This window comes from Pseudorasbora parva, chromosome 22, assembly GCF_024679245.1.
Source record: "Pseudorasbora parva isolate DD20220531a chromosome 22, ASM2467924v1, whole genome shotgun sequence".
NCBI lineage: Eukaryota > Metazoa > Chordata > Actinopteri > Cypriniformes > Gobionidae > Pseudorasbora > Pseudorasbora parva.
Window position 1 is genome coordinate 19,953,487 of NC_090193.1, and position 18,740 is coordinate 19,972,226.

At 37.7% G+C, this 18,740-nt stretch overlaps 1 protein-coding gene across 1 annotated transcript in view; it reads left to right on the forward strand.

Annotated features, from left to right (window-relative positions):
• Positions 1-18,352, forward strand: part of slc25a26 (solute carrier family 25 member 26) — a 77,363-nt gene extending 59,011 nt beyond the window's left edge. The window contains exons 7-10 of the mRNA XM_067432126.1: positions 131-200; positions 2,678-2,742; positions 5,194-5,267; positions 17,782-18,352. Coding sequence (XP_067288227.1) covers positions 131-200; positions 2,678-2,742; positions 5,194-5,267; positions 17,782-17,878 — 306 coding nt within the window. The 3' untranslated portion in view covers positions 17,879-18,352. The remainder of the gene's footprint in view (positions 1-130; positions 201-2,677; positions 2,743-5,193; positions 5,268-17,781) is intronic.
• Positions 18,353-18,740: the final 388 nt, after the last annotated feature.

The following is an 18,740-nucleotide window of genomic DNA, read 5'->3' on the forward strand; positions in this document are numbered from 1 at the left end:
ATTTTCATTTGGAGACCTGATTTTTATTTTATTTTATTTTTTATTTTTTACAGCGTATGGATTTGGGTGTTGTTTTTTTATGTGACTGATATATGTAATAATCCCCAATTCTCTCTCTTTCTCTCGGTAGGTCGTGTGGTGGAGGAGGCAGGGGGGGCAGCTGGACTCTTGGCAGGCAGCAGTGTGCGGAGCTCTCGCAGGTGTGTGGGATTAGCCTCGGCGCAGAGGTCTGGGAAAGAGAGCGAAGGAGAACGAGAGGTTGGGATGGGGTCCAACGCCAGGAATATCCAAACCTTACCCAGCTGCATTCCTGTTTAATTCCACACAGGTCAAGATGGTCACATCAGGTTGTTCATCAGCTGGTGTGCACCAACAGAGAGGGACAGAAACAGCTAATTATAGGTGGAGAGCCTGTTGAGGAAGTGTATAACATTGACCTTTTATTGCCCCTGCATCATGCTCTGTAACTTTCGTAGCTGTTGTCAGCAGTCATTGAGTTTACGAACTAGAGTCAGAGTTTACTCTAAAGGAGCTCAAGTCTGGCCCAGGGGCCCTTGCAGCTGTCTAATTCCCCAGTCACCATTCTGGAAAACATCTCCGTCCAGAGTGATAACTCATCAGGTGCTGGGACACAATGGAGGGACGAGGATGCTTCACCCAAATGGGGAAAGAATATGGCTGCCAGCCACGCCACCTGGAGTGTGATGTTGGATTCGGGTTGTGTTTGCACATGTGTTGCTTTGGCACAGATTTATCACTTTAGGTGGATTGCGGTTGTTAGTGTCATTGTGAAATCAACCAAACAAATGTGAATTGCGATGCATTGTATGGTTGCATTCACTTGCCATCACTGCCACAGCTGCAAGCCTCAAGAGAACAAATGAGAAACGCTTTCTTTTTCCCAATCTCTCCATCTGCAATATTGTGTCCTCCTTTTACTTTAAGGAGTGTCGTTCTGGGTTCAGTACAAGATGTGGAATGCAATATAATGTCACATTATGTGACTTGCTGTTGATTACCACTGAAGTTAATTTCATCTCGTCCATCAGGAAACAAGCAAAAGCAGCATCAGTAATTCACTTACAATAGAAAGCTTTGCTTTTTTGAAAGTATAGCCATGAAGCATAAACATTATGCAGGTTAGCATGAATATAAGGAAGAAGAATCGCTTGCTAACCTTGTCTGTTCAGAGTGAAATCCTATTATAGATCCCCCTTCCATTACCATGATCGTGTAAAGCTGGTAAATCTGTTAACTTCTGCCTTATATGCACATGAAATCATTTACATTTATGTATGTAGCAGATGTTTTTGAATAGCATTTGTTAAGGGGAAAATGGTCTAGAATAGTCATAGGCTAGACTTTTTTACTTTGTAATGTATTATTTAAAATATTTTTTTTATTTTTATTTTTTAAATACATTTAAGTTGCATTTATTTATTTGCCCAAAATATTGCAAAAGAAAATTGCAAGATACTCGGCTGTTTAGGTAGGATTTAGAAGATCATTCAGCCAGCAAGGAACAAAAGAATAATGGTAGGTTCATATTTCTTTTTTGACAGGAATGCCTTTCTGGAAAAAAAGAAAAGAAATTCACTCCATAAAAGCCACATTTTCATCAGCATTAAATTCAATATGGCATCTAACCTTACCAAGGTCTATACCAGGTTGAAACTGCTTATATAAAGAAAAATTAGTTAGGAATTACTTTATTACCATATTTTAGGCCTAGAAAATTAGCCCTACTGCTTCTAAAGATTAGAGTGGGTAAACTCCTGATCTGCCGGCGATTTGATTTTGCCCGGAAACTCATTCTGGAAACCTCTACATTAATTTCTACTGCTTCTGTTACACTTTTCTGGGAACCAATCACAGACTGGCTTATCCACCTGGTGCTATTGGAGGGTTTAACACAATGACAGATAGAGATTGTGGTCTGATTGGTTGAAGGACTATCCAATTGCGTACAGAGTCATTTGAATAATGCTTGCTTATCACGCCTCTTGTGCAGGAGAAAATACAGAGCAGACTGCCCAGACCAATGTTTAATCTTAAATTGAGCTTGGTCTAGTGATAGCAAGACAATTAATGTGACATTGTTACCGCTTTTACCACATTTTTTATATAGCAGAATTTTTACATTCGTTGTATCTACGTACATTACAATGGAATCATACATATACATACATGTCATTTTTTTTCTTGTTTTTACAATCTGAGGTTTGAGTCAAAATTACATTCTGTGGTAATCGACAGCCTGTTCCTGGAACATTTTTCAAAAACACATTAGTTGTTGGTTAGAGAAGTGAAATTCGGCAGTATGGGAAGAACTAGTGGTTTATTTCAGCGTTGAGAAGAGCATGTCTAAAGCTTGATGCTGTTGTTTGTCCGACCCCTATTAGAAAAGAGAGAGAACTTCTTTCTGTTCTCATTTACGCCAAAACAAGTTTATGAATGTCCATGAGTGTTTACGTGTGCGTGACAGTGCCAGGCTAGTTTGAAAAATCCATCCGCGTTCGTTCTTTTTCTCCAGAACGTTTCCATCGGGTGATCAGTGCTGATCTCATGGCACATATTTACATTTATGCTCGGTGGTAATTATAATATGATTAACACTGTAATTAGTGCTTGTTTGTGTTTGTGTGCTGATGCATATGCACACTACGTCTCTTTCCAGGTGGAGTAGCAGCATTCGTCACAACTCCGCTAGATGTGGCGAAGACTTGGATAATGTTGGCTAAGGTGAGACTTTGAAACTGTTGTTTAAATCTGTCTCCTGATGCCTCCCAGATGGAGCACAAGGTGTGCAAACAAACGGCTCTAATGTAGACAAAAGCAACAGAAGAGAGAGAGTGAAGAAAAAGCCTCAGTAGACACACAGCTTGATCCAAAAGCAGGGTTATCCAGGGACGCTACTGACGCACAAATGCACTCCCTCTTACTGTCTGCTGTCCAGTCGAGACTCAAAACAGACAGAGCTGTGTATGTGCATGTTAGATGTCAGAAGACGTTTGTATATTCAAGTGTAATTTCCAGTTGTCTATGGACTGGAACGGAACTGCACTTTAGAGCTGCAAGGCTGCAGATTTGGTATCTGGTGCTGATGCTCTGTTCCAAAATCTAGGCAGCATTAGGTAAGAAACTTAAGCTTCTGTTAAATTTCTGTAAAATTATCAAGCAGCATTGTATGTAACAGAGAAGGCAATCCCAGAATGCACTGCAACAAAAAAGTAAAAACATAAATAAATAATAATGTTGGTGATAAAAAAAGAAGTGGAAAGTCTGCACACCACGGCTCCAAAAATATAGAAATTTATTAAGACTCTCACAAAGGTGAGCACACAGGCTCTTCGTCAGAAAGACTCTGCGTCCCAATTCGCCTACTTATACTATGTCCTAAAAGTATGTACTCTTTTTGTGAAGAAAAAGTGCATACATTTTGAGTGTGTAGCAGAAAAGTATGCAAGCTTCGGGACATACTACTTCACCATCTTTAACGGACTCTGTCGCTTAGTTACGTGCATCCCGTCCCCGTTTAACTGCCCTGTAAGGCATCATCAGATTCGTCTCAGATCAATTCCTCCACATTCAGATTAATCTCCTGCCGTATCGGAGAGAAATGTAGCTGCTCGTTGATCTGCCATTTGTGGGTCTTTAATGCAGAGACTCTCCTTTTGTTTTTGCAGTTTAAATATAATGATGCTTAGTTTTTGCATTATCAAGTTATTGGCCAAACGTGTCATTACAAAAGTTCACAATGCTGCTGAAGGTGAAATATAATGTAGATAGCACTGAATAAATATATTTTTGTCAGGTTAAATACTGATAATTGATCACTCAAACCCCTTTATCTAAACCTCTCTAATAACCGTCGGACTCGCACATCCGTCATGTGTGTAATTTTTTAACACGTTTAATCTGGGTTTGTAGTTCTCACAATGGGTTGTGGGCAATATCAGCCGTTAAGAGTGTAGAGCGTCGATCCGTACTTCGAATTCTGACCGGAAATAGTAGACCATCATAGGTTTGTTCTTTTTCACTTCTAAAAACTACATGTAACAGTATTTTACTGTAAAATTACATGAATTTATGATGCAATTTAATGAGCTTTTCCCTGTATAATGTATAGTAAACTATACTTGCCATTAACCAATTAACAGGTTTTTACCGTAGCATTTGGCAGTCTTTTCCCGTGATTTTATTATTTTTATTATTTTTTTAAAAAGTTTACTCACCCTCATGTTGTTCCAAACCTGTATGACTGACTATCTTCTGTGGAACACAAAGATATTTTGAAGAAGGTTGGGAACCAAACAGCTATTGATCCTTAACATTCTATTAACATTTCTCAAAATATCTCTGTGTTCAGTATGCAGTCATAAATAACAGAGGTTGAATACATATAGAAACTTAAAGGAACAGTAACATGAACGGTTTCATTCTAATGGTCAGAGAGAGGATGAGTATGGTCAAGAAAAACTCCATTCATACTTGACAAACATTATAAATGGAGTTGATTTTGCATTTGAATAAAATGTTGGCCCCTTTAAGTTGAAAAGTGAGTGAAGGGTCTTTTTTGCACCAGTCTCCTCGTGCCATTGGCTGACAGAGTGATGTGTTTTGGTGCAGGTGTCATCGCTTCAAGTTGACTTGTTTGCCCAAATCACTCTCTTATTCTCTCTTTCTCTCTCTTTTTTTCTTTTGACCAATCAAAGAAATTGAGACTTCATGTTCAGGCAGGTCTGCTGTACTGTGTGTGTTTTGGCCTACAGACACTCCAGGCTGTTTTCCAAGCCCTGTGGGGAACTGCAGTGTACTGGGCTGCTCAATGTACAGTCAACTCATCAACTTTAACTCTGAAATGTGAAAAACTAACCCAGTCTATATATAGAGCCATTGAAATTAGCCTCAGAAAAGTGATGTGTGCCACTGTAAAACACAGTTGTTACATTAACTCTCCTTCACAGTTCCCTGATATAGATGTTGTTTTGAAGATGGTGCTGTTGGTTTGCAGAAGAGGGACTATAAATATATATTGAGCAGAAAGTGAGCTGTTGAACAGGTGGAGACTGGTATACCAGGGACAGGGCAGAATCGAAAGGAAGACAAAACACTGTGTGTTTACATGTTTGACAGGACGCTTAAAGACAGATCATCCATCATTAGCTACTGTGTTTTGTCTCTTTTCGTCAGGCTGGGACGAGCACAGCGAGTGGAAACATCCCAATGGTTTTATACGAGGTGTGGAGGAGCCGAGGAATACCTGGGTGAGTGTAAATGACGTTCACGGTTATTCACAAATCACGTTCACAAGACCATTCCAAAATTTAGGGTCTGTAAGAGTTTTTCTTTTTTTTGTAAAGAAATTAATACTTTTATTCAGCAGGGACATATTAAATTATAGAAGCCCGTTTCCGCCACTAAATAAAAAAGTTAAAAGAGTAATTAAGACTTTTTATCTCAGAATTCAGACTTTTTTTCTCACAATTCTGAGATATAAACTCGCAATTGCATGATATTAAGTCAGAGTTCTGAGATATAAACTTGCAATTACGTAATATAAATTCACAGTTCTGAGATATAAACTTGCAATTACGTAATATAAATTAATTCTGAGATATAAACATGCAATTACGTGAAATAAATTCAAAATTCGGAGATATAAACTTGCAATTGCGTGATATAAAGTCAAAACTATGAGATGTAAAGTCTCAATTCTGAGATAAAGTCAGAATTGTCAGATATAAAGTAAGATTTGTAAGATATAATGTCAGAAATCTGAGATATAAAGTCTCAATTTTAAGGTATAAAGTCAGAATTCTGAGATATAAACTTGCAATTGCGTGATATAGAGTCATATAGAGTTTATATCTCAGAATTCTGACTTTATATCACGCAATTGCAAGAAGAAAACGTCAGAATTCTGAGATTAAAAGTCGCAATTACTATCTTTATATTTTTATTTAGTGGCGGAAACAGGCTTCCATATTAAATTGACTAAAGCCATTTATAATAAAATTCTGTTATTTTGACATTTCTATTAATCAAAGAATCCTGAAAAAAATTAGCCTAGCTTCCACAAATATATTAATTAACATTATTTTCAACTGAATGATTTCTGAAGGATTATGTGACACTGAAGACTAGAGTAATGATGCTGAAAATTCATTCATTTTAAAATAGATTAAAATAAATGATAAAATATTTCACTATATTACTGTTGTACTGTATAAATGTAAAATAAAATAAATGTATCATTGGTGAGCATAAGAAAAGTCTTTATAAAATATTATTTACCCTTAAAATCTTTTTTGTTAAATAATTCACATTACTTCATAGGACTGTAGTTCATTCATAAATATATTAAGTATTTCTCCTCTTTTTTTATACTTTTCTTTTTTTTGCTTCAAAAATGTTATTCCAATAACTCTTCATTAAAGATTTTGTTTCTTTTTTTAAAGAAAATGAATGACAGATAAACTAAAAGGTCAGTGGAAAAAGTGTCCAGTCACTATTGTTCTGTGCACCATTGAGTGATCATTTGAATATTTCAAACTTTTTTAGGCGGTACACACAATAGACTGCACGACTTCAAGGAATTCCTAAAATCCCTTCCCAGATTGCAATATTTAAAACTCTGAGAGAAGCAGGGGCTAAAAAAACAGAGAAGGCAAAGGGGCTTGGCTATGCTTGCATAAAGGGCAACAACTCTGGCAGTTTCACTACTGCATGCCTCGTACAAATTGCCTGGCTTTAAAGCTGTAATTACTGTAATGGCTCCAATTGCAGACTAGTGAAGCCAGAAAGTGCTTCCATGTGTGTCAGAGCTCTGCGGAGAGCTTCTAACCACACCAACCAAAACAACGGCAATCAATGCAGCCATACGCTTGTGAGCTAACCTTCCTCCAAGCTTTGAAGTCTGCTACCCCAACCCAGACTACAGTCCGCATACGGCTCCCATGCCCGCGAGCAAGTAGGCCAGGATGATGCAGCGACCCACCGAGAGAGTAATGCTAGCAATGTTGCAATGAGCTCATAATAACCTCCAGTTGCAGTGAAATCAATTGGAGCTTTGGTTAGATAGTGTAAGTTGGCTCCTTTAGAGTGCTGCAGTGGTGGATGACCTGCCTCTGATCAGAAATCTACTTTTAGTAAGCTTCTGGTAAGCATGCAGTATTTATTGAGCCATTAATAGGGGGTGTTATTAGACCCATCCACCGCTGACTGACTGGCGATCATGGCTGGGCAAGGGGATTTCATCACAATAAGCTCATCTTCATTTCTTGTTGTAGCAGATTGGCATGGTTTGACAACCATGAAGAAAATAGAGCATAAAATGCATGATATTAAAGAGTTAGTTCCCCCAAAAATGAAAATTATTTTATTTATTACTCACCTTCATGTCGTTGGACACCTGTAACACCTTTGTTCATCTTCGGAACACAAATGAAGATATTTTTGTTGAAAGCTGATGGCTGAGAAAGGCTTCTGAAAGGCCTCCATTGGCATTCAGTATATTTCCACTGACCCACTCACAAGACCCATAAAAGGCACTAAAGGCTTCGTCACAAAGTCCATCTCACTACAGTGGCTGTAGTGACGAGAATAGTTTTTGTGCACAAAAAAAAAAAATCTAAATAATGACTTTATCCGCCAAGATATTGTCTTCCGTGTAGGTCTCTGACGTAAACTCACCTGGAACTCACGCGATCCCAATTCGCCTACTTATACTACATCCTAAACGTATGTACTCTTTTTGTGAAGTGTGTAGCAGAAAAGTATGCAAGCTTCGGGACATACTACTTCGCCATCTTTAACGGACTCTGTCACTTAGTTACGAGCATCCCGTCCACGTCTAACTGTCCTGTAAGGCATCGTCAGATTTGTCTCAGTTCAATTCCTCCACATTCAGTTTAATCTCCTGCCGTATCGGAAAGAAATGTAGCCACTTGTTGATCTGCCATGTGTGTCTCTTTAATGCAGAGACTCTCCTCATGTGTTTGCAGTTTAAATATATAATGATGCATTTAAAAGTTAATGGCCAATCGTGTCATTACAAAAGTTCACAATGCTGCTGCAGGTGAAATATAATGTGGACAACACTGAATAAATATATTTTTGTCAGGTTAAATACTGATAGTTGGTCACTCAAACCCCTTTATCTAAACTTCTCTACTTAACCGCCCGACTCGCACATCCACCATGTTTGTAGTTTTTAACGCTTTTTATCCGCGTTTGTAGTTCTAATCGAATCCCCGTCCACCTCGCAATGGGTTGTGGGCAATATCAGCCGTTAGAGTGCCCATCGATCCATACTTCGAATTCAGACCGGAAATAGTAAACCATCTGGGTATCTTTGGAATACTCTTTTCAACATACTACGATTTGGGACATACTAATTCTATTTTCGAACACTATTTAGTATGGATAGTATGCGAATTGGGACGCAGGGTTTCAAATTATCACGCATGCGTTGAGTTCATGTCAATAATTTGGTGGATTAAATCGTTATTATTTTTGTGTACACAATAACTATTTTCGTCGCATTGTAAAATTATTGTACAGCCACTGTAGTGAGATGGTCTTTGTAACAATGCCTTTAGTGCCTTTTATGGGTCTTGTGAGTGGGTCAGTGGAATAGTTATTTGATTTTATCCAATTGCTACTTTAGTGTGTATTTTATTTAAAATATGAATTTACTGTAGATAAAAATATACTGTAAACTACACAAAGCAGTGTTTCAGGCTGATTCAAATTGTAAGCTGTTCATTAAAAGAACAAACTCATAAGAGTCATTTGTTAGTGAATCAGTATACACTGGTCATTTTAGTCAAATACAAACACACAACCAGAGAAAAAAGGTGTCAAAATGGTACCTTTAGGGGTACAACAGCTTGTCACTGGGGCAGTAATATGGGGGTAGTTTTGTTGCATTGTTTCAAATAAATAAGCAAGTTCTAAACACAGGAAGCGATTCACAAATAAATGCAAGGCAGAGTTGTGTTTGTGACAAAAATATATGTGTGGGATTTTGTTATTCACAAATTTCATTGTATTTATTTGTGAATCTAATTAATTTTTTGTGAAACTCCTGCATACATTTGTGAATCTCTTTACATTTATTTGTGAATAACAATCTGTTTGGAAAAATGCAACAAAACTACCCCTATACAGTAACCTTAAAAGAACATCTTTGTAATTTATTTAATTGTTATTATTATTATTATTATTTATTTTTTTTACCATAAAAAAGGTTCATAGCAGTGCCTTAAGGGTATGTATTTAGTCTAGGGTACTAATATGCACCTTTAGGAGTAAAAAAGGTACAAAGATGTTCTTTTAAGGTTACTGCCCCAGTGACAAGCTGTTGTACCCCTAAAGGTACAATTTTGACACCCTTTTTCTCTGTGTGAACACGACCAGTCATTTATTTGTTATTATTACACAGCTCTTTGAAATACTTGATTCTGATTGGTCAGTCGCGCCATCCCCGATATTGTTCCCCGATAACAACCGGTAAAAACTGATAACACAGGCTCATCCAGGTAACTGAGGTCAGCGCTATACACCTGTTAGGATCAGGTTTTCTTTGTGGAATTTTTGTGTTTGGTGAGCTAATAAAATATTAAAACTCATCAATATTTTGTGTACAATTATTAAATTGTCATTCAGTATCTCATACTCGCTCTTTTGTTTCATACTAACGCAGCTGCCATTTTGCGATAATTGTTTTGTACACTGTCATGGATTATAAGATGATAAACAGGTTTGACTGTAAAACAGTTTCATATCAATAGCTCTTATCCCCATAATTATTTATGTGGTGAAAAACCGTGTAATAAATGGTATGACTAAACTGTATCCTTTAAATGTCCGTTTAGTTTGAAATCACCGCTTGCGAGCAACTGCTTTCTTCGTGGAAGCTTAGCATTTAAAGACCTAAGTGATATATTTATTATGTTGCAAAAGCTATATATATATATATTATATTTTTTTATAAATATATAAAATATATATTTTTATTTTATATATAAAATATTTTTACTTTCTATTCATTAAATAATCCTGAAAAAAATTTGTACACAGCTGTCTTCAACATTGATAATAATCATAAATGTTTCTTGAGCATTATCATATTAGAATGATTTCTGAAGGATCATGTGACTCGAGACTGGAGTAATGATGCTGAAAATTCAGCTTTGAATCACAGAAATAAATTGCATTTTAAAATATATTAAAAGAGAAAAAAGTTTTTTTTAATTGTAAAAATAATTCACAATTTTTGCTGTTTTTGCTGTATTTCGGATCAAATACATGCAAGCTTGATGAGCAGTGAGAGTCTTCTTTCAAAAACATTGAAAATAGTAATGTTTCCAAACTTTTGACGGTAGTGTACATTGTTCCTTACATAACGCTGCATTTACACCATGTCAAATAATAATAAATGACATTGTGGACATTCTACAATATGTGTAATTTGAGTTTGAATGTACTGTTTTTGCATTTTTAAGACATAAACAATAGCCAATGAAATGAACAGTGATTATGGATATCACAAAATAACTGCTCAACTACATTTTACTGCTGAAGCCGAAGCCATTTTGAAAGATTCTGTGACATTGCAGCGGTCAGGTGGTTTCGCTCTCAGAAAGTTTACAGTAAATTATAGTAATTCTGACATGGAGTCAATGCACATTTTACTATACTGGTTGCCTTGTGTTATTTATCAGAAAATCTATATTTTTACTCCACTCTCATCATATAAGCAACAGTCACTCTTTCATCCAAAAATATTTTAGTATTTGCACAAACTGTACATAGTTCCTGTGATGCATATTTGTGTTTTCCGTTGCTGAAGATAGGGTCGGATCTGACTCAAAGCACGCATGCAAGGTTTCACGTTTCTCTTTTAGTGCATGGTCTGAAATGCCAACCCCACGCAGCACAGACAAACTGTCAGAATGCGCCCTTGCTAATTCGTTCCAGGATTGAGTGTGTTTGCTCACAGGTCCGCACACACATGCTCGCTCTGACATAGCATCTCTCTGTAAAACACATGATCCCAGCAGAAGCATGCTGAAACGTCGAGTTCTGCGAATCACTGGAATAGTCAAGAGATCCCTGACATGCTTGGCACCTTGTACAGCTTTGCAGTTGACAAAATTGATGTATTAGAGGTTACACCACTCGTGACCTTATTTCTAATTTTAGATCCAGCCCACCCCCACTTTCCGACCACCATTATCCCCCACAGGTGTCACACTGAAGGACTCGAGGAGGCTGATCCCAAATCAGTCCGTTTGGATGACTTGACGAAGCATGAATTTTGTATGTAGGGTGAGCAAGACATGGATTTCAGCAACTTTCAAGAAAGACTGTAAAGAAGAACCGTGAGAAGAGTTGCGCAAGATGAATCAAAAAGAGAAAGGAAGCAGAGGGAGCCCAAGCACTAGTGTTGGGGGTGTGCTGGGAGCTCGAGGGACGTGTGTGGATGTCATCTGGCCATCAGTCATGCGGAGAGGCCCCCGAGGGCCAGTGCTTATACCAAAAGCAGCTGCGTGGAAAAGAGCCTTAGGAGACTACAGTACTTTCAAACGCCTGTCGCATCCTCTAACCTCTCCAACATCAACAACCCCTACACTGCACATTCCTGCTCAAACGCTCCGTAATCTGTCAAACAACACACTGTCAAGCTGAGAAATACTGAATACTTGTGTTACCGAGCATGACTAATGTTTTATTTTATGCTGCTCTGTAAATTTAATCAAAAAACATCCAAGCTGATGTTGATGTAGCATCTAGTTTACAAATATTCTAAATAGCTGTCCATCCAACATCAATTTTGTTAATTATATACATTTACATGCACACACATATACATTGTGTGTGTGTGTGTGTGTGTGTGTGTGTGTGTGTGTGTGTGTGTGTGTGTGTGTGTGTGTGTGTGTGTATTTATGTATTTGCTCACCAGCCACGGTGACTAGTGGGTTCCAAAACTCAGCATTTTTTCACTGGCCACAGTTTCTACATCGATATGGGGGAAACTGGCATATAGATATTTGTAGTAATATCTCATAATTTTGAAGCAGATATATTAGGCTGCTGTCACTTTAAGACCTGACACACTGATTATTCTGCTTTTTTTCTCAACCGTTTACATTCACTTGTGAATACTTGCCAAGACTGGCATTTTGACAAAATTGTGTGTGACTGTTTAAGCACAATAAGCAGAAAAAAAGAACTAAATGTAGTACTGAGAGTGGCTTTAAATGTGCGCAAATTCTGTGGGCATGAGTAAAAATGTGCACAATACACACAATCCCCAATTCTGAGAAAAATAAATAAATAAGTGAGGGGAGGCGGGTTTGTGTGTCTACTTGCTGTCGGAGAAATGAGAGTAGGGCTGCGCAATATATAGAAATTATCGAAATATCACAAATGTATATGTCGCAATATGCATATCGCAATATCCGAATGATTTTAATAGGCTATTTCAACATTGTGAAAAAGTGTATGTTTTAGGTCGAAGCTGCGACGCATATAGCAGAGAATAGACTGGGCACACTGGTTATTTTTTCTTATGTGACTTGATGTTAAAAAGAGTTATTTAAAGCAGCACAAGGTGACTTTTCAACCTTCATAATATATTTTCAAGACTCTTGTGATGATAAATCGACTTACAATAGGTTGAATGACACGTCTGCCATAGCCTGATGGGGTCTGTATCGTTTTTAATCGTACTTTTAAACTTCGGGTTTCGGGAAGTAACCCGAGAACAAAAAGAACTACAAAATTCGACTGCTTTACGGCATATACGTCACTTCCACCAACACCCACACTTCCTTACATTCGGACGTGCGAGCCCAACTTTGTTCTTCGGATAATATAGTCATGTCCGAAGCAGCACAGACAAATAAGTAAGAAAAGGTTTTGTTGGAGGAAAGCAAGAAGAGGAAACGAAAAAGTGATGGGATTAAAGGCAGGACGAGAATCAACATGTGACCAGCGTTTGCTCGTCGACGTGAGCTGAAGGAGGCGTGCCCGCCCGATGCTGTCATGCTTGTTACGATGAGCTACCACTCAAACATTGAACTGAAGTGTCAAGATTCTGTAAAACGGCAACCAATAGACTACTATGATGACGCTGGCTTGTAAACGTGAGCATCGTGATTATTTGGCGTTTGAAAAAAATAAAACCCATGAAATTATATTCATATGACATGCTGAAACATATGCCACTGACTGTAACGTTACCTGGGATGAAGACATTTCACACATGACGCCAGAAGAACTCTGAACTCCTCTTGCAGTGTTCAGGGGAACTGTTAGCGCTGCACCGACCCGCGGCGCCACTTTTATGAAGTTATTTGGCCCGCACCGCACCACTGTATATATTTTTACAACCCGCCGCGCACCCGCGACCATTAAATAGACATACGGGGTCCGTGGGTTATGAGACGACCCACGCATCACTAGTTCAGGGCTATCAGGGTTGTCATGTCAACAAATGCACGCGCGATGGCATCCCCTGTTGTAGGATGACTGAGCTTACGACAGTAGTTGAGGACATTATTTTTTCCAAACTGTAGGGGGACCCCGAGAGCAAAAGTAGCAAAGTGCTGCTTTAACTTGCAATAACTTTCGAAAAGCAACAACTTGCAGTCTCGCGCTGTCTGACACACACACCGAAACGTGTACAAGTCGCCTCTCTGAATGCCCTTGATCTCTTCAGTTCAGTTTCGTCTCAGCATTACATTTGCAATTACATTTTTTGTTTGTTTACATTGATGTTCAAATTATATTGTCATATTTGTGACATACATTTTTGCTAAAACGATTCTGGACTCACTTTCAGAAGTTGTAGTGATGCTTTCTTTTGCCAGAAAGGTAAAACATAAATGGTATTCTCAGTGTTTATTTTTATAAATGTAATTTAAATAGATTGTACACAGTAATTGCAGTATCGTATCGCATATCGACTATCGCATTTAACATATCACATTTTTTTTCAATATCGCACAGCCCTAAATGAGCTGATATCGTTTCTATTTTGCTAAAAATTAGTATTGGATATTTCAGAATCAAAATATTAAAATGGGTATTTTTGACAACACTACATTGCACTTAGTTTATTATTTCAGATGCCTTTTTTAAAATTCAACCACACAAAGTGGCTAGTAGTAGGAGTGACTTATAGCCTGACGTTGTCATACTCAATTCTAGTCAGAATACGAGTCTGAAACTGCTCCACTGAGCTGTAATTATGGGGCGTGTTTCAACCAAACCAGGTAAGACATCAATTGGATAGACCAACAACCAATCAGAGCAACGAAGCGACGCATTGTCAAATGTCAACAGAGCTCAACTGCACTGTGTTGCCAAGTCTGCGTTTTTTCCGTGAGTTGTTTTCTATGTCCGTGCGTTGTTTTCTATGTCTGCGGGTTGAAGCGACTATTATGTGATATATAGACCCATGAGTGTAAATTTTAGCAGGCAACCTTGCCAAAATAACACCCATTTTACCCCCCAAATGCCATTTTTCCCCCGGAGAAGCTATTTTTTAGGGCTAGTAGTTGGCGGGTTTTGTTGTAAAAACTTGGCAACCCTGTCTGCACGCGCGCTGAAATCAGGCTGGAATACACAATCTTTGCCGGTGTTGTAAAAAAATAAAATAATTTAATGATACACAGAGTACTTACCCAACATGATCATCATTTCTGAGAGAAATAGTGAAGGTGAATGCATATACAAACAAGCTCTCCGTTTAGGATTCAAACAAATATAATCCAAGCCCCTTTGATGACGTGGATGATTACATTACTGTTGATCATCTGTCCGTCATCGTCTAAAGCCACATCGTCTGTGTGTGCGTGTCTACAGTGGCAAGAAAACTCTTGAACACAAGAAAAGTGGCACTCCTCACAGAATCTGTGAAAAATAATTTCAAAATAAGAGCGATTATACAAAATGCATGTTTTTTTTTCTCTTTAGTACGGCCCTAAATAAGACATTTTACATAAAATGTGTATGCCTCCATAATACAAAAAAACAGCTGGAATTATAAAAAATATTATATTTCATGAAAATATTGTTTTTTTTCTTCTTTTTAACCGTTAACCGTTTATGAAAACGTTTGTAAAAGTTTATGAACCCTTGATTGTTAATACTGCTTCATTAACTGGATGATCCACGGCTGTTTTTTTGTAACAAGGGGTTCACATATTTATTCTTGCCACTGTATATGTGTGTGTGTGTGTGTGTGTGTGTGTATATATATATATATATATATATATATATATATATATATATATATATATATATATATATATAAAAATAAAATGTAATTTACTCCTGTAATGGCAAAGCTGTGTTTTTAGCATCACTACTCCAGTCTTCAGTGTCACATGATCCTTCAGAAGTCATTTTAATATGCTGATTTGCTGCTCAATAAACATTTCCTAATATTATCAATGTCGAAAACATTGCTGTTTGATATTTTTGTGGAAACCAAATGCCAAATGATGATGTAGTTTTGATAATAAAATTAAAACAATTCTTGCAAAAGGGGTTTACAAAGATAAAAGCAGTCCAATAACTCGCCTTAACTATCCGTTCAATAACTGCTAAACAGAATGTGTTAACATATTTTTAAATAATTTTATCTTACTAAAATGCTACTGACAAAACTAATTTTGTGTCTCTTGAGGTACATCATATGAACAAATAGTCATTTACATCATTAAACAACGGTTTAAGTCTTAATGGGCAACACATCACAGTCAGTTGTAAGCATGTTTTTATTGACTATAAAGAAGCACTCATAAGAGTCACTGGCTCAGGAATCAGTTGGACGACACTATTCACTGACTATACTGGTTGGGCTGTACGTTTTCATTCAGTGGAAATAAACGGCTCGTAATAGTTCTTTGTTTTGGGGATCGGACTATACTGGTTATGCTTGTTTATGAATCACTATAAAGAAAAAGCTCATAAGAGTTCGGGAATAGTTTTATACTTATCACTCCATTGGCGTCATTGTGTTCCAGTATTTTAAGTTAACATAAACCAACAATTAAAAAAGAACAACGAAGGAATACAAAATGAATTGCTGTGGATCAATAATAAATGAAAATGAATGAAAAAAAGAACAATATCAATGTTTCACTCCTGTGCCATAATAAAATCTTTGAACTATCTTCACTTAGAGGCTATTCTCAGAAAACATTAAAGGTGCCCTAGAATGAAAAATTTAATTAACCTTGATATAGTGAAATAATAAGAGTTCAGTAATGGACATCACATACTGTGAGTCTCAAACATCATTGCCTCCTACTTCTCATGTAAATCTTGAGAAAAAAACATCACAGAAAAACAGGCTATTTTCAACATAACGCCACATGTGACGCAATCGCTGGGATCCTTAATATGTGCGCCCCCAACATTTGCATGTCAGCCCATGTTCATTGTCAGGCAGAACTGCGCAGTGCGCAGCCGTCGGGAGTTCAGCAGATAAACAAGCGACACGCGACGATAGCAAAAACGGCAGATCATGGAAATAAATGTCTTGTTCCATCCTGTGCAGGGGACATGAGGACTTTTCATACCCTTCCCAACAGTCAACAATCATGGTTGATCTTTATTTACAATCTGATACCGCAACAATTTAATTTAAAATCGTTCGTTTGCTCGACCCATTTCACCATGGAGAGTTTTTCTAACCTGGGGCAATATAGCAGGATTCGCTCAGCGTCTAAAACTGAAGAAAGGTCCGATTCCAACCATATTCCTGCTAACAGTAAGTAGTGATTTTATCCACTTCTTGACTGTCGAACCCATTTCGGATTATATTGAAAGTTTCTTAGCAAGACATCATTACGATAATATCCCGTGTTGTCTAGATTCAACATAAGATGCTAGTATTGGAAACTCCAAGTAGCACACACAACAGTTTGTCAAATGACGAAGGTTTATATTATTTCCTGCCAGTGTTGTCATAAAATACAACAGTAGATACGTATGTCGATCCCTTTTGACGGATTGAAATCTAAATTAGCCTATATTCCATCATTAACACATAACTCAGAACCTAACGTTTGCTACTACTGTTTAGTTTTTTACAGATCGCTCAGTCTCAGTTTCTTCATTGTAGCGAATGCCACCTTCTTCACCATCTAAGTTGAAACAATAGTCATTTGACAAGGCTTAGTCAATTTGTTAATATATATTTTTGAGAACTGAAGTATAATTATTTTGCAGCGGGTGAGTAGTAAACATGACATATTTTGAGTGGCCTCTACATTACTTTGTTTGGCTAAATAAATCGACTTTTAAATCTGTACTCTACTGTCAAACTGTAACGTTACTGTAAACAACATATTTACGTGCTACCCTTCAAAGTTAAGAAGCTATCGTAAAATCATTGCCATGACGGATAGGTATAAACGTTAGATGTGTTAGCTGTCATTGAGCAGCAGTGCACTGAAACAGCCAATCAGAGCAGAGCTCAACATTAATATTCATGACCTTTCCAAATAAGGCAAAAACAGAGCAGTACATCCTAGGGACAATTTCTAGGGTTGTAAACGGACCTGTAAAACTGTATCTGAACAATTTTTGACCTTAAATAAGCCACATACCCTCTATTTAGATATCAGAGAACAATTTAAAATATTGTTTCAAATAATTCTATGGCATCTTTAATCACCATTAAGCAACATATTTTGTACTAGTAATTACTATTTCTAACTCTTGCTTTTATATGTTTTGTCTTCATGTCTAAAGGCTGTTCGCCGGCAGCATCCCCAGAGTGACGTTCATCAGCATGGGAGGCTTCATTTTCCTCGGCGCATATGAGAAAGTGCGCCGTACGCTTTTATAAACACTCTCTTCATGGAACAGTGTGGGTCGGTTTGTGCTGGACCCGTTTCCTCAACCCAAACCCTGACTGCAAAACCAGGCCAGAGACCTGAAGCAAAGCAGCACTACAGATGAGCGGAGGTTGGTCAGATCTGACTGAGAAACGCACACTCTGTCCCGGTTTGAACCGCTGGTCTTGAGGGCCACGGCTAGGACACCTGGTGCCTGGATAAAAAGATCACATAACACAGGGGTTTGCATTCCTGCTCATCAGTGCACAACAGATTGAGTTTAACAGGCTGAATTCCACTTATGTTGCACCACAGATCGGGTTCAAACTCAAATGTCATTTTTGCAACCCTATGTGAATCGATTAAAAAAGTTTTTTTTACAATAAATAATTGGCAGTTTGTTTTAGAACGTTACTGCGCTGGTCATTTATGTACTAAAGTCCTTTATGCATTAATTGGTAAGTTAAAATATATAACCAATATTATTCCAGTGGATTATCATTACCTACATGTCGAGTCTAGACTTTGATCCCCAAGCTTAAGCTAGTTGCTCTACCTGCTTCACTATTATTAGATGAAAAAACACACGCGAGAGTCAAGCGGAATGACAAGAGAGACAGATTAGTCCACAGGTGTGAATGTTTGTCTGACCTGTCATGAAGCTTGGGGCACAAGTACAATACGGAGCGTTCCAGCCCTGTGGGCTCTCAGTCAACAGCCACCTTACACTGGTATGTGCTTTCTGTCCAAACATAGACTCCAAAAATACAGAAGAATGAGCTTAACAACGAGAGATTACTGTGATTTAGTTGTTTTTGGCTGCAAGTTGATCGATTCAAATCATAATATATATAATAAAAACCGTTTAGTAAC